Raw genomic sequence first — 16828 nt, 5'->3', positions numbered from 1 at the left:
CTCCATCACTGCTTTGCCTGCTGAAGACGGCTCCTTACAGCAGAAAGTGAAGGTGTGTCTGTGGATCCCAAGCCAGTTTCAAGCCAACCCTCCTTGTCCTAGCAATGAAAGCGTTAAGATTGAAGAGAGACAGGGGATGACCATTTATTCCACGTAAGGAATACATCCTGGGATTTCCAGTCCCAAGTGCTGAGGTCTCTAGCATGCTCTGAAGAGCAGTGTTGGTTTTACCAGGTGACTTGCTGGACAATGGGTGCATGTGGTAGAAGGAGATGGAGGGGTCTTTCTAGACTCAAGACAGGTTTTTTATGGCATTTCTTGTCATTGGTCATGCTGCACCCATTTGGAATATGGATTTTTTTTTTTTTTCACTGAGAAAATAAGTGCAGAGGTTAGCCCTGAAAGCCTTTTTGTTTCACTTGGGGAGGTGAAGAGCAGGGGAGGGTGAATATGAGGGTACCAAGTCATTCCTAATCTCTGAAAACTATTGTTTTCCCCACTTTCGGGGATCAAGATGGTGCTTGGTCATTAAGAATGTCCTTTGGTGTGGTTCACATCAAACTACAGGTGTCAGCTGAAGCCTCATTTAGATGGACTTATGCCAGAGTCCATCATGGAAACAAGCAGCCATTGCATTACTTCAAATAGCCTTTGAATGTCTGTGGCTGTTGACTGACAAGCTGGGCTCAAACTAGCATCACAACGGGAATAAGCTCTTCACCTTGTATTTAACCCCTTGGATGTTCCCCTGCTTCCTTGCTTGAACTATTTTGTCTGACTCTAAATTGTCTGGCTCCTACCTTGCCTTGACTGCTGCTGGACCTTTGCTGCAGGCATGGGCCACTTCGGCAAGAACAGGCTCTTTTATCTCAAACCTTAGCCCTGAGGCAGGGTGGTGAGGTGCTGGCTGGTGTTGAAATGGTTCCCGTTGGCAGGAGGTCAACATAAGCCAGACCAATTCCAGCCCAGCCCTTTTAAATAGTGTTGTGAGCTGTAATTGTTAATAGGTGGGTGTTGGTCTCTTCTCCCAGGTAACGGGAAATAGAATGAGGGGAAATGGCCTCAAGTTGCACCAGGACAGGTTTAGGCTGGACATTAGGAAAAATTTTTTCACCGAAAGGGTTGTTAAGCATTGGAACGGGCTGCCCAGGGAAGTGGTTGAGTCCCCATCCCTGGAGGTATTTAGAAGACAAGTAGATGAGGTACTTAGGGGCATAGTTTAGTGGTGGGATGGCAGTGTTAGGTTAACTATTGGACTTGATGATCTTAAAGGTCTTTTCCAACCTAAACAATTCTATGATTCTATCTCTGTTCCCACCGCCCCCCCTTTTCCTTGGGCTCACTAGAGTTTGGCTTCCCTTCATGATCTGGCTACCAGCAGATGGTTGTTCACACCACGGTGAACATGGTTGTTGACAGCATTGGTGTAAGGACTGCGGGCTGAGCAGAGTTGGAGATAACCTTGCACTGTAGGAAGCTGTTCCTCTTGATATGGTGTTGATTCAAAGGGCAGGGCCGTTCTGCTGACTGATATATAAGGGTCTGTTTGGGGTCTGCCAACGGCTGACTGCACCCTGGCTGTATAACCCTTGAGACTTAATCTATCACAAAGTGTGCTGCTTCACAAGGACAGCATCTGGATCAAAATGCATGGCTAAATATATTGGGGCTATATATTGTTCTCCCTCTCTTCCTTTCTGTGCTCTGCCAGGACTGCTCAGCATCTCTCTGTGCTTGGTTTCTTTGCAGGCAGTTTGGTGGCTATGCCCAAGAAGTGGATTACGTGAACTATGCTGCCAAGCTGAAGTCTGCTCTGGGAAGCGAAACCACATACCGCAAGGATTTCTACTTCTGCAATGGTTATGACCCCCCCATGAAGCCTTATGGGCGACGCAATGAGGTCTGGTTTTTGAAAGAGTAAGCATCTGGTTCCCAGTGGTGCAGACTTGCACCGATAGCCTCCCCATACTATGTCTCTCTCCTCTTCAAAATAAACTAACAATTTGGCAGAGGCAGAAAACCATCCTTTCCTCTCTCCACACCTATGCCTTGGTCTTTTACGGACCAACCATTTTAGAAGAACACTTCAGAGCCCTCTAATGATCCTGCTCCTTTGTTCCGGGCCAAGTCCTCAACCACACAGACTTTCATGATCTCTCGGTGGCCTGCTTTTATCTCCCTCCTGCTTCCAGAGTTCAATGCTGAGACAGCCAAAGCACTTAATTAGCAAGACTGGTGCCTGACAGGAGTCACGTCCAAGTGCTGGCAGACTATTAGTCTCACCTGAGGCAGGCAGAGGAATATGACGAAAGTGCATACAGGGATTTCTTTATCTTCTTGAGCTTACTGCAGCTGTAAAATGCTGCTTTTATCTGTGCCGCTCCAAAAGCAGTCCAAAGGGACATGGGCATTGCTACTGACACACCACAGTGGAAATAAGCATCCTTTACATTGACTCATAGTGTGCAGGAGGGCAATGCTTCTGTCATCTGATTGAGAAATGTCATTTAGGGGAAGAGCCAGGTTTCTATTTGCAGCTATCCTTCTGTTTGAGGTGAGACATTTTGGGGTGTGTTATGTCCTGATCTCGGCTAGCAGCTGGACAATGTGACGTGGAAACCCCAAGATCATTTCTTCACCTTCCTGTTACTTGTGTGTAACACAAGTTCTTTAAAACTAGCCTACACAGGAGCCAAAGGACCAAAGCTGAAATGCGTGTGGTAATCTAATTGAATTAGAAAAATACAGGCTGCAAAAAAAGCAGGTGCCTATTACTTGTGATCTGAGGGTGCATCTGAAGAATGGTGAGCATCTAGTGGAACTACTGTGGGTGCAGATCTTTAAAATGCCTCTCTTCTTCAATGGTGTTGGTTTCTGAAGGGCTATTCAGAGCAGCTGTCTTCTTTAAAGGGGGAGGAAAACCTGGCTGTTCTTGAAAACAGGGATTTAAGTCAAATAATGAGTGACCTTTTGGAAACTTCAATAGTAAGGGTGGGTCTTGTTTTAGGAAGACTGGCAATGTTTAACTGTTAGGCATCAAGCCAGCATTTTAGCTGTTGGCTCTGCCAGGGGGGCAGCAGGATGCCCGCAGCGGGAACATGCTCACACACCATGCTACCATGGGTGCCTGTATAATTCGTTACCTCCACTAAAAGAGGTGTGCTCCTCTGGTGCTTAAGTGCCCCAAAGTTCAGGTGCTTTCCAAAAGCCATTTTCCCCCTGGAGCTGAAAGAGGTTTGTCAGATGACATCCCAGGTTCTGGCTGGTTGAGCTGTTTGACCTGCGCCTGCTTTCTGAGAACAAATCTCAGCAGTAAAAGGAGAAAACCTGAGGTTCTGATGTGCTTTCCTTTTTTTCTCTTGCTGAGCCATGTAAGAGCTTTTCTGTGGGCCTCACGAGAGAGTTTCAGTCACCTATGTGCAAGAGCAACTAGTCAGGATGGGTAAAAAGAGTGGATACCATTTAATTTTTTAAAAAAACAAGAGAAAAACTATAGGCTGCAGTTAGTGATTTCAGTGCAGGTGAGGAGGAATCAAAAGGGAAATCAAGGCTAAGAGGTAGGCTTTTGAAGGAGTTTTTTAAGAAGCAAAGGCCCTTCTAAGGCTGTCCCTGAATCCAAAGGGACCTATTCATGTCCCGGATTATTTTTACCTGTGTGGGTGAGGAATGGAGCGGCACAGTGCTGCCCGCTGTATGCATTCCTGGGTTCATTTTGGAATTTGTGTGTAGTCTGTGGATGCAATCCTTTCTGGCTACTGGTGGTGAATGTCCTGCAATCCTGAAATTTCTCAAAATTTCTCCTGTGAAATCTCAGATGTTAGGAAGACCGGTAAGAAAGCTGGTATGAGCAGAGCTGCACATCTCAGCAGCGTGGGGGGGGGTTTCATAACATGCATACGCTCTGAACAGAGAGCGAGAGCTTCTGACCCAGCAGTGAGAGTAATCACATCTGCAGGCTCTGCCTGTGCAGCCCTGCTACTGGCCTTTTGCATACGGTAGGCAGGGTACAGTTTCGTAAACAGTGTCAACTGATATCAAAAGCTTATGCAAACAGAATTGCCTTTTCTGTATGTTGTGGTTTAAGCCAGCAGGCAGCTGAACACCACACAGCCGTTTGCTCACTCCTCCCTGCAGTGGGATGGGGGAGAGAATGGGAAAAAAGGTAAAACTTGTAGGTTGAGATAAAGGCAATTTAGTAGGACAGAAAAGGAAGGGAAAATAATAATAATGATAAGAGAATACACAAAACAAGGGATGCACAATGCAATTACTCATCACCCGCTGACTGATGCCCAGCCAGTTCCCGAGCAGCGGCCCCACCCCCCTGGCCAACCCTCCTGAGGTTTTTTTGCTCAGCATGACGTCATACAGCATGGAATATCCCTTTATGGAATGTCCCTTTGGCCAGTTTAGATCGGTTCCCTGGCTGTGTCTCCTCCCAGCTTCTTGTGCACCTCCAGGCTCCTCGCTGGCAGGGCAGTATGAGAAGCTGAATAGTCCTTGACTTAGTGTAAGCACTGCTCAGCAACAACTGAAACATCAATGTGTTATCAACATTCTTCTCATCCTAAATCCAAAACCCAGCACTGTACCAGCTACTAGGAAGAAAATGAACTGTATCCCAGCCGAAACCAGGACACTGTACAAGCAAAGATGCCTGTGTTCTTCTGTATTTTCTAGAGTTTTTAAATAAAATAATGCTGTGATTTACAGTCTTTGTGCTGTTCATTGACTTTGTGATCTCAGTGGGAGTTGTTGATTTGAAAGACTTTAGGTTGCTGGTTTGTTTTTCTGTTTGTCATGTCGCAGCATCTATAAATAGTCATAATGCTTTTTCTAGTAAATTGCTATTTTAGATATCCTGGTGTGGCCCTGCATTGTCTGACTGTGTGAGATGGGAGCTGATGGAGCAATCTCCTTCTTTGTTGGTTCCAGCCAGGCTTTGACTGATGTATTTGTGTTAATGTAGAAGCTAGGGGGCCTGCTCACCTGAGGAAAATTGTGTGTTCTCGTGGCTAGGGTTCACGGACAGTGTTCAGGCAAATATTCATGACTGACTTTCAACATGACCTACATCTGGAAATGTTAGACAAATTGTCACATTGATGTCCATCTAGCTGTGTGCCCTGCTGCCCATGGTGGACAGTAGTGAGCATCTGAGACAGGTTACAGGATCAATGCAACTGTGGGCTGATCTCTCCTCTAAATATTCACCTGTCTTTAGTACAGTGTGGCTTAGGGATATTTCTTATTGTGCTTGGTAGACCCTGGCAGACTTTGTCCCATGCATTTGTCCAACTGCTTTTTAGACTAGGTAAGCTTAGTATCCATGGCATCCTTTTGTCCTTCGGCAAGGAGTTCCTTGCGTATGGAAGGGCAGAAATACTCTTTGGCCTGAGGGTTTCTTGCAGGTTGTCTGTCTGCTCCATAGGCAGCTGGGTCAGCCAGCTTTTTGATATGCCTCCATCACTGCACGTGCATATTTGTTTGGACAACCAGACTCATCGCTGACATTAGAGGGTTTCCAGCAACCTCTCTGTACTGGGGCCAGGAGTCAAAGGTGCGCTCCAGATTTTGACCCAAGGCCAACACGATCACAGCTGCTCCATTACATGCAATTGGCTCCTGAACTGATGTTAAAAAAAAAACCTTTTCCTCTGCCCCCTCCAGTATTTGTTCTCCGAGGAATAACAGTGCAGCAGATCGCATAGAGACCTGCTTGCTTCTCTTCTGTGCCTGTGCAGTGCCTTTTTCTGTCTCAAGCAAATGCTGAAACAGGGACATTTTGGTGCTTTTCTGATGTTCGACAGGGAGTCATGGTGTTAACTGTTGCATGTGGATTTAAGAAGACCATGCAGGGGAAACTGGAAGAAAGATGTTTCTTCTTGCTTAGGCACCTCAGCGCTGTTGGCAGCTGATTTGCTGGGTTGTTGGGGTACAGTAGGTGTGCGCAGAGAAGGCTGCGTCACTGCCTGGGACCCCTCTCCCATCACGCTGCTTGGTGAGGAAGAGGAGCACCTCCTGGGCTGGACTGGCTTAGCAGGGTAATGCCCTTGGGAATTATCTCTGTCTTCCAGAGGCAGGAATGGACTTGCTGCTAATTAACAGCTGGGCAGGTCCCTCCAGGCATGGTGAGGATCGGCAGTATGACGGCGATAGGGCCGGCCACAGGAAGGCCCACATTTAAACAGAGCCAAATTCAAAAGTATAATCTTGATGGGAATTAAATGCATGCCATGTAGGTTTACCACTACTGGATATACTGGCTTCCTAAGCTGCCCCACTCATTAGTAACAAGATCTGTGAGGGTTTTCCTGGTGTCCTCAAGAGTGGCAAACTATACATATTTTTATATATGTACATCTGTACCTGTATAAATATGTGTATATATATCTGTACATGTATATGTACACGCATATGTATATATATATGTAGTGTATGTGTAGGGGCCTCCAGACCCCCTGCTTTGATCTGTTGGTTGGCTTCTGCTGTCACTGAATAACTTGCTAATGTGAACACAGCCACAGCGCGAACATTTGCAGACTGAGGTTTTAGGTCTGCTGGAATGAGAGCTTTGTTAGCTTTGCAAATAAATATTTTCTTTTATAGACACATGCCTAAATATGTCTAACACTGCATTAAGAAGATGGCAGCCTTTATAAAAGAGCTAATTGGTTAAGTTGTCCATATAAATCTGGCCAGACTTATAATACTCTAGTCACTTGGAGGGGATGGGTGATTTATGGTGAATGGGGAAGTAACTTCATTATTTCCCCATTTTCATCAATCACCATGGCAAAGGGTGCGTGAGCAGCTATTGTGCTTGTGGTAGCAAATTTTCAGTTTTGCAAGACTGCCCGAAGGCGATGGGACAGGGGAAGAAGATGGGTCCTAGCTCACACTGTCCCTCCTGCTGTAATTACAGAATACTTCTCTTACAATAGGACTCTGTGCAGCAGCTCGCTCTCTTTTGTGACAGCATTTCAGCCACACTGAGCTAAAAAAGAAATGCATCTCTTTTAACAGGACCATAAGTAGTTTTGGATGTATAATGCCTCTATAAAACTGCTTGGCAACATGATTTATTGGAGCAGGATGAGTGGTAAAAGTGACTTCTCTTGACAGTAATGGATGAAACACTTGCAGTGCAGCTACTCCGTCTCTGCTTGGTGCCTATGCCAACAGCAGGCTGGTTTTGTCAGCTCATTCATAATCTCTGCTTTGCTTTCAGCAGAATCTGTTGCACAAGAGAGGTTTCAGCCATGGCGGATTCTTTTTTCTGGAGCTCTATGGGAGCTGCTGCAGAAGATGGGCCAGCGCAAATGCTGCTTGATTCCTAAGGTGCTGTCTCTCTTGTTCCACATCCAGAGCTCGTGCCTAGATGAGAGCTGGGTGCACGCCACTCCCCTACCCCTCACTGCTGCTCACCCCTTAGTTTCCGTAACGAGAAACTCGAGTGAATGGGGTTGAAGGAGCCATACTGTTCTTAGACTGAGTGTGAGGTCTGGCTGATCAGCAGCCCAAGGTCAGATGTGTCTTCTGTGCCGTCCCAGTGAGAAGACTGGCTTGAGGAGCCTGAATTTTAGGTGCAGGTTTTTCAAAAGTACAAATGAAAGTGAAAGATCCCAGAAACCACATCCTGAAAAGGTACCACTGGGATTTAGGTGTTTCAATGTCTTTGAGAATCTGGAGTCTCATGCCTATAGGTCAATTCACTGCTGGGTACCAAGCACAGGATCAGGCCAGCGCCTCCTGTTTTACATCCCCTGCAGCCTGGCCTGCAGTGTGGATTTACAAATGCCATGGCCCTTCTCCCCGTCTGCGACAGCACGAGCTGATGCAGCTGGACATCGTAAGCTGTGAGCTTCTCACCAACTCCACTTGCTTTGTGGGGACCAAGAAGCAGCAGTGATACCCTGGGGCTACGAGGCTCTGGAGAGGCAGCCACTGTGGAAAAGCAGTTCCTCTGCCATGCGCTGCAGCACCCTGACCTGCGTCGTGACTCGGGTGACAGCATGGCGTTGTGTGTGCGGTGTGACATTGGCAGTGTGCCCTGACACTACGGCTGCTGGTGGTGGGACAGCAGAGCTGCACCACCCAACCTGCCCACGCCTGGACTTGGAAGAGAAGCGGGTTTGGGTCTAAGTGAGGTGTGTGTTGGGGAGGTGCCTTCTCCAGCACATACTTCTGTTATCCCAAGAGAAAACAGAGAAGCATTGCCATAGCAACTATTCTCCCTTGAGTATTTTTCCAGCATTTTCCAATCTCGTTCAATTTTTTCTATGTCCCTGGTGTTTAATTTAAGGCCTTTCCTAATTGGAGTCCAAAGAAGCAACTGAAGCATCTTCTGCCATTAGACAAAAAGTTCAGTCACTTCTCACATGACTGATGAAGTACAAGATCAATAGAATTGAACGTTGCTGTGAGTAAGAGAGGAGAGGGTCTGAAATTTGAAATGCATCGTACTCAGACAAATGAAACAAATGGAACCTGTTTCCCAAAGCAAAGCATTGAAATAAAAGGTAGTGTACAGCATGACAATTTGGGGCACACTTTCCTGCTGGCAGATCTTTCTAGCTGTTTAATCACTGATCGCAGAGTTTCTCAGTCCTCTTTATGACTCAGCTTTGCAAGGGAACATCTTTCCGAATCAACATGTGCTGGTTTGTTGAAATCTCTTTCATGAGCTGTAGCATTATTTAGCCAGAGTACTTTGAAGGGCTTGGTTACTGCAGTGGTGTTTATTTGGGGTAATTAAGTTACGTAAAACCATGCCTCTCTTTCCCCAATTCCTTGCTTCCACCTGCACACCGGTACCCATGTGTGGGAAACCTAAGCTGAAAGAGGAGGAAAAATCCTGTGGAGATGTAGGAGGGAGAAAGTTGATGCCCTGGTTGTGCTGTCTCAGGGGAGGCAGTATGAGGGTGTGTCAGTTGGACATAGCGCCTTGGGTCCCCCATAACTCCTGTGCTGGCCCCTTGCCTTGGCAGACGTTGGTGGGGAAGACAGCCAAACCCCTTCCGAAAAGGGTTTATGCTGTGATGGCCGCAGTACAGTTAAACATAGATGAGGAACCAGAGATGTCCTCCAGCTTCTCCAGCCCTGCCTTGACCCAGACCCTGTCTCCTCCCTACACCAGGGCCCAGGGAACAAAGATCTCCCTGGAAATTCCAAGCACAACTCTGATCCCAATGTGTTGCCATCTGCTTTGTGCAAGACTTTGGTATATGCCTTCATGGAGAGCGATGCTCTTTCTCTGAGGACATTCTCAGCACTGCTTCCCAGGAGGGGCGAAATCCTCAGCCATGAGAGCCGCTGAGACTGCTCTGAGCACCCCTCCCTGCCCCAGGGAGGGGAAAAACAGAAACACTGATTTTATGAGATACTTCTTGGAAACCTGGCCCAAAACACCCTCCAGTTGGGAACCTGCCCAGCCGATTTCAAAACAATGAAGGCAGGCCTGCAGGTTTCGGAGTGCTTGCTTGATCTGAATGGGGAAACAAGGTCTGGAGCAAATAGAGCTGGAAAAAACTGGTACGGTGTCAGGCACATGAAGTGCCCAGGGGTGGTTTTGTTCCTCCCAGGTTGGTCTGACCATGCGTTGATGCCTGTGTAGCTTCACGCCTCACCTCTCCCATCTCCCTGGGCATAGTGATGGCACTGCTCGCCTTCGGGGCAGGCAGTGCCTGGTTTCCCATTTCGCTCCTCAGGTGTGTGTTCCAGGCATGGTTGGCATCAGCTTTTTCATGGTTACACAGGAGATCTCTCTGGATCCAGGAATGAAGGCCAGATCTTGAACCAGGGGAGTTACTTGGCTGGAGACAGCTCTCCACAGAGCTGGTTTGTTAACAGGCGGCAGGAATTAATTTATTTTATACTGTGATGGTGCTATTTCTGAACAAGAGAGAAAAAAGTTTTTCTCTAGCGTATGATTTAGGTTTTGGCTTTAAAAAATTTGTTTATTTTGAATGAAAGCCCAGAATGTACAGAATGTAGCAAAAATTGCATAGATACAGTCAGGGATTTTTATTCCACCTTTCAAGTTACTCCTGCTCCTGATGCTAAGGCAGTAGCATTTGAAAAGGCTCTGGATGTCTTCCTTTTCCCTGGAAATAAATACATGAAAATAACAATCCTGAAGAAACACTGGAGGCAGCTGCTTCCAGATAACTCTACTGAAAGCAGTAATATGTGACCAGGCACGGCAGGGAGATGAGGAGGATGTCCTGGGAACTGCCACCCAGCCGGAGAGTTTCCCGGTGACTGCAGCTGCCTGTCCTGGGAGAGGCAGCAAGGGGATGAATGGGAGCTCCCCCGGCAGTCCTGATGCGAAGATAAACACAATTGTTTTCTAAACTGTTTGAACCCATAATGCACGAATCCATTTATCATAAATAGCCATTGCACAGCCCACTGTTATGACAAACTCTTCTGGAAGGAATCCAGTTCCAGAATTATGACAAGCTAAAAATGATGCCTATTCCCATGGCTATAGACAGAGAGCTGCTACTCAGCAACAAATGTACCATTGAGTGTCGTAAAAATAGCCCCTTTGGAATTATTCAGTGTTTAGGAGTCGTCACTTCATAGGGGTAAAAACGGATCCATTTTGTCACAAAATATGCATAATATGTATTCACAGCTTTATAAATAGCATTTATAAAATTATGTGTATAATTTTATCTTAAATTGATGCTGAGCAAACAGACAAAACAATCAACAAGAACTTAGCACACAAGTTTTGTTCTGAGGAGAAATCTTGGTTGCTGGTAACACCTTAGCTAACTGTAAGACTTTTGCCTTCGAAATGCAGATGTCAAAAGAGACCTTCCTTCCTTCTCCCCCCTCCCTTTCTTTCTTTAAGACAGCTTTAGGGAAGAAAGTTGAAATTACTGCCATCATGGCAAATGTGATGACTCTAAGCCAAAGCAGCAGCCTGGGCCAGAGCTGTCACCCCCTACAAATTAATTCCACAGCTTTAGCTATTCTGTAGGAGAGAGGTTTCCAAACATGGGACTGTATACCACTTGGGGTCCCAGCTCTTGCAAGTGGAGTCACAAATGTGACGGAAATTCAGTTGCTGGAATGAGGCTCTGAGCCAGAACTGGGGTCAGTAGCTGGGACGTAATTTGAAGTGGCTCTTAAAGGAGCACTTGGGAACCGTGCTTTTTGTTTTCCCCTCTTTTTATTTTGCTTGCTTTCATCTCCCTTGCAGCGCTGATGCAGGGACAAAGTATTTGTACTGGTGGGTGAGGAAGATGAGGTCTCTTTGGAGGCTCCTGGGCATCCTTCCTTTCCTACTTATTGGCTCTGCTGAAAGGGAGCAGATAAAAATACTAAGGCTTTACTGCTGCTCTGCCCCAGGCTTTCCTGTCTTCCCTCTCCCCTCTGGAGCCTGGCTGCTGGCTGAGGGTCCTTCTTATCTCTGAAGGCGCTCAGTCACATCCCGTAGTTGCCAAAGGCCAAGGGAAGGGTAGGAGCTGGGGGTGGGGAAGGCAGTATCCGGGGGAAAAATATTGCAACACTGGAATGATAATGCAGCAGAACTCAATCTGGAGGCCTTGTAGGAGAGGACAATGGTTTGGTTTGAGAGCAGAACTGGTTTTATTCACTCACACTCACATATCTGCACTCATAAGCTGCTGGATGCCAGCATCCAGGTGGTAGTTTACTCCATGTCAGGTTGCCACAGCCATCACTGATAGTCCCAGCTGGGGACTGCGCTCCAGAGGAGCGACCCACGGCCTACCAGAAAGCACAGGGTGGAGAACTGGAAGGGTGTGCTGAAGGATGCAATCCCCATACAACACCGTGCCTCTGAGCTGTGTTTGTGGAGTCTCGGGATATGGTGCATGAGCAGGCACAGTTGTCCTGTCCTGACCAGAGGTGATGAGATGGTTTAAATGTGGCATTTAGTGACTGAAAGAGGAGAATAAAATGGGCTTCCCAGAACCGTGCAACAGCACAAAGCAGCAACATCACTGAAATTCTGAGATCATTTAAATTGTAGTGTTTTTCCTTAGAAATCAGCATTTTAAAAATCCTTTTAATGAAATGACATTTTCCTTTAAAAAAAAGTCTTAGATTAGTACATTATAAAAAAAATGTTTTTTCATTTTTTCATATGATTTCACAGAAGTCAATAAATATTTTCCAGGGAAAATGATATCCCGCTTACCATTTTACTGAAATTACCAAATGGTTTCCAGGACAACTTTCCAATAGCACAAGGGTTCACATTTCTACTTCTTGAGGGGTCAGGGAGGTCTTGCACAGAGAAATCAAGGGATAGACAAAAATGTCAGAACTGTGCTTTGATGTTTTCCCACCTCTTGCTAGAGCAAGAAATATTGCCTGTTAATGTGATAAAAAGGAATGAGGCTAGCAGGCGATTTATGCCCTCCTGGAGACACGGTGTGCTAGCTCTCCTCCAAGTTCTCTCATGCTATTTCCATGGCAACTCCATATAATGATAACTCCCACTGATTTTCTTCTTTTATCTGTTATTTTGGTCCCAGATAACGATGGAGCTGAGGCATACATTTCTTTCACACCATTTGATGCCTATCGACAGCCAAAAGTAAATAATGTCCTCATTCTTCAGACCTTTAGGAAGCGCAGTTAGTTCACAGCATTTAGTTCACAGCACTTTCAAGAATTCACCTGCAGAGCTGGACAGAGCTGAGACAGGAAAATCAGTGCTCAGAGGAAGCTGCAAAGGATGAACACTCGCTGCCAGCACAAGGTGACGGGATTACATCCCACTCCCGCCTTTCTCCTCCCCTTGGCCAGGGTACCAGCTGGAAGCTACGTAGGAGGCCCTGGTGCAATGGGAGGATGGATGATTTGAGTGCAGGGAGCTGCATCTCTGTTGTCCTGCTCACGGGGACAGGACGTTGCTCTGCCTGACTGGAAGATGTTCCCATCCCCCTTACTGTCTGTTTGTGATTGCGTATCTGGTCCAGCTCATGAGACAAGGGACAGGAGCTTCTTCCAGGAAGAACTGCAGCCAGAGACACCCTTGACCAAGTGCCTCTCACCCATGACTTCCTCTTATGAAATCTCTGCAGCAAGCTGCTGCTGGCTGAGTTTGTATAGCAGGAGTGGCAGGCATGCTGCTTGTTCTGGGAAACCTGTGCTTGCTTCATCCAGCTGACAGGACAGGACAAATCATCAGGGCCAGGGGTGGGGAGAGTCCATAGAAAGCCATGAGTCCAGCTGCCAGCATGGGCTGTGATTCAGTCAGTGCCAGGGAGGACAGAGCAGTCTGAACACGGAGGCCTATCCCAAGCATCCCCTTACTTCATGCCGTGAGAGCATCCAGGTCTTTTGGCTCTCCTCATTTCTTCCTACAGATTCCCATTTAAGCAAATGATCAGTGCCCTCTGAAAGGGCATCCTCCTTCAGGAAGGGACTTTAAATCCCACTGACTTACACCTGGTAGTAATGCCCTTTCTGAGTAAGGCTGCAGATCAGAAGAGCTGGCCTACTCTGTTTAGTCCTCTCTGTCCTGGAAGCCAGCTGTTGATGAGAGCTTTGCTGGGTCTCAGGCTGTTTTGACAGGTGGAGAGACTAATTATGCAAGAAGTTATTCAGTTCTCTGCATGCAAAGAGATTTGCAAGGATGGGAGCATGTTAAGGATCAGTGCCCCTCTGCTGTGACAGTGATCAGAGCAACTGCATGGAGTGGTGGGGGAGATGTCACTGCACCTGCAGGGACCATGTCCCATGGCTGAAGTCACTTTGGGATCTCCCTGCCTGGCTCCCCACCACCCCACAGGGTCTCTCTTCCTTCCACCTTTACAAAGAGATTGGGACAGTTTCGGGTCTGAGGTCCTTCGCTGCTTAGCTTCACCTGATCAACACCCAGTGACAAGAGTTAATCCTAAGGAAAATGGGAAAGGAGCCAGAAACCCAACGCTGTGATTAGCCCCTGCTCCCCAGTGAGACAATGCACCTGCTGGTTGGGACTGGTCTCCCTCACTGCCCGGCTCACAGCGAGCCACTGGCGCAGCAGGGGGGAAGCCCCTGCGTCCCTGAGATGACGTCTGTTTGCAGGAGCTGGTGTGGCTCAGCCTCCCGCTCCCCTGCAGTCACCTCTCAGTCAAGCCAGGGGACTGCAGGCACATGCGATTATCCAGACACCACCTCCATTAAAGGGGAAAGAGAGGAAGGAGGGCTTGGTAGCGTGAGTCTTGGAAGCAGCCCAGGTTTGGATCTCTTTGACACAGCGCAACTCACCTGGGTGTGAGGATGAGCAGCCAGCTAGGCACGGTGGAAATCTGCCCTTGACCTTGTGCTCTGAATGTAGGGAACAGCATTTCCCTGTCGTGCTGGCACGACGGAAGGATAAGCACGTGAAAGGTCTCCTGAAGGACTCTTAGCAATTCAACGAACACGTCAGAAACACAATAGGAGCAGTACTAAACGCTAGATCTGAGGTCACCAATGCGAATTCAAGCCTAGCACCTTGTCCGCATGTATTATGATGAACCCATCAATCACAAATAATTCCCCATCCCCCAAGGTTGAACTGGGGTTGAGGCAGTGGGGTTAAAACTGGCAACAAATCCCTGCTAAGAGGGAGGCCACAAAGACAAGTTTCTAAACTCCTTGTATAAAATGTATCCAAAGTTCATGTTTTTGTATTTCTTAGGCTGTTGCTAAGACACATATACTCATAAAAATGATTCTTTCCAGCCTTAGACATACAGATGCCTCTAAAGTGAGAACTAAAGCCAAAGAAACTTTTGTCATTGATTTTACCAGCAAAAATTTAACTTTTTTGTCCCAGATTCTCACTTCAAATGTATCATCATGCTTCTATTAGTTTCAATGTGAGCATTGTATGCACAGTTGGAGGCAGAGCATGCCCCAAAAGCTGATTATATTTGAAGAGTGTACTGTGAAAGAGAAATCAGGCGAGACGCTATCAAGGGCTTCATCTCTTTGGGAACCTGTGAAGGAGCATGCAGCTTCTTTCAGCATTTCCCCATTCATTCAATATAGGCAAAGTTGCTTCCACTTTTAGAGATTACCACCAGACAATAAAGACAAAAGATATTCAAAAAAAAAAAAAAAAGAAGGCAAGATGCCTAATGAAATTTGCAGAGAGGGGACCTTCCCCTCCTTCCACCTCACTTGTCTCCAGGATTTGGAAAGAAGACGTTGTAGCTAGAGCCAGGGATGGACACCTCGGTAAATCTGGCTTTAGGAGTCCTCCCATCGGGTGAAAAACATGATGGTGACCAAGAAACGAAGCGCTGATCTGCTGTGAACTCACTCGGGCAGTTTGAATAGGTTAAAAATGGTTCATGATCGATCTTCGTGCGACCTGGGTAACTCAGCAGAAACAGAACCGTGCGCCCGCGGTGGACACAGATCCCGCAGTGCCCCCGCCTGGCTGCTGAAGATCATGGAACAAGGGCCCGATGTCAGGGGGAAATGAGCCAGTTCGGTACTTCAGGTCCTCACACAGTACAGGTTTTAGCTTGTATTTCAGGGAATACGCGAAAGCAGAGCGGGTGGCAGAGCCGTTCTCCTCCTGGGAGAGGAGCAGGGCAGCAGGGAGGGTGGCACTAGCGCTGCGGTATGGCAAGAGCTGCACAGGCAGGACCCTGGGTCATTTGAAGCAGTGTTGGAACTGCCCCACCGTCCTTCCAGCAGCTAACAGCATCCCATGCCATGGAGAATTGAGCACACTAGACTCCCATCTCAGAACCCAATCGCTTGCCGTGCTGCCAGGAACTCACAGATTGATCTGTTGTGCTGCAAAAACCAGCATGTGTCCATAGACCACCCAGTAGAGCCAGGTAGATGAGTTCATACACTTTTCTGCCCTTTCCCCTTCAAAACCAGCATGCACATCCCTGCATCAGTGATGACATCTGCTTGTGAAGTGACTTGCGCTTAAGAGCTGGGCATTTAATCCTGGCCCTGCCAAAGTCTCGCTGCACACAGATCATTTGCCATTTTAAACCCCAAAGTCTGGATGTAACAAGGGGAACCACAACACAGCCTTGATATATAGTGATAATGGGTAAGGAGGAGAAGGGACACAGGCAGGTCCTGTTATCTACCTGCAGCTCCTTGCAATGTTATCTAACTGCCTCTTATCTGTGTAATAAGATTGTCCTGCACATGTTGCTACCAGTTGTCTGCCATTGAGGACCTCCTGCCCTGCCAACCAGCACAGTCCCACCTAGGCAGGCCCAGGAGCTTGGTGGCCTCCATTTGGGAGGTTGGACAGGATGGGGAGCAGAGCTGGTGAGCCATTAACCTGCCTGGACAGCCAGGCAGAAGCATGCCTGTTTGCTGCCCTACCCCAGCGACTGTCCATCTCCCGCAGCCTCGTGAAGCACCGGGAGTCTGTGTCCCGGGGTCTGGGGACTGACTGATCCTCCTTGCCCATGGATGCCCACCAGCACTGGGCAGGAGGGTCTCCAGGCAGTCCTTTCTCCCCAGCAGCTGAAGTGCATGCAGCCAGGAGGAGGTTAGTTGGAACCATACCAAACTGAGCCTAAAGTAAAATGAGTTCAGAGACAAGCTTTTTGTATTGCTCTATAAAGCAAGCTGAGCGTCACAGTGGAATAGCTCCCTTTTTAGGCTGGCAAGTTTTAGGGTTGTTTTTTGTTTTTGTTTTTGTTTTTTTTTTAATTGGAACATGCTGAGTCAAATAAATCATTTCACAGGAGCAAAATCGCAAACTTTACTGAAGTTCAATGAAAGGCCACTTTTTTAAAAAAAGAATGGTTTTAACAGTAAAGCTTTAATGAGATGCATGGAGTTTGGGGGTGGGGGTGTAATTACAACCAGGACCGCAGCGTGC

The 16828-nt window shown here is 47.3% G+C and overlaps 1 protein-coding gene across 1 annotated transcript in view; it reads left to right on the top strand.

Moving 5' to 3' along the window:
* The window catches only part of HEBP1 (heme binding protein 1), a gene marked incomplete at its 5' end in the record, with an annotated part of 4968 nt that extends 2215 nt beyond the window's left edge, over nucleotides 1-2753 (top strand). The window contains 2 exons of the mRNA XM_035897111.1: nucleotides 17-153; nucleotides 1750-2753. Of these exons, the coding sequence (XP_035753004.1) occupies nucleotides 17-153; nucleotides 1750-1921 (309 nt within the window). The remainder of the gene's footprint in view (nucleotides 1-16; nucleotides 154-1749) is intronic.
* Between the last annotated feature and the right edge of the window lie 14075 nt (nucleotides 2754-16828).

This window comes from Egretta garzetta, unplaced genomic scaffold (assembly GCF_000687185.1).
Source record: "Egretta garzetta isolate BGI_Z169 unplaced genomic scaffold, ASM68718v1 scaffold697, whole genome shotgun sequence".
NCBI lineage: Eukaryota > Metazoa > Chordata > Aves > Pelecaniformes > Ardeidae > Egretta > Egretta garzetta.
This window is presented reverse-complemented; position numbering and strand designations above follow the sequence as displayed.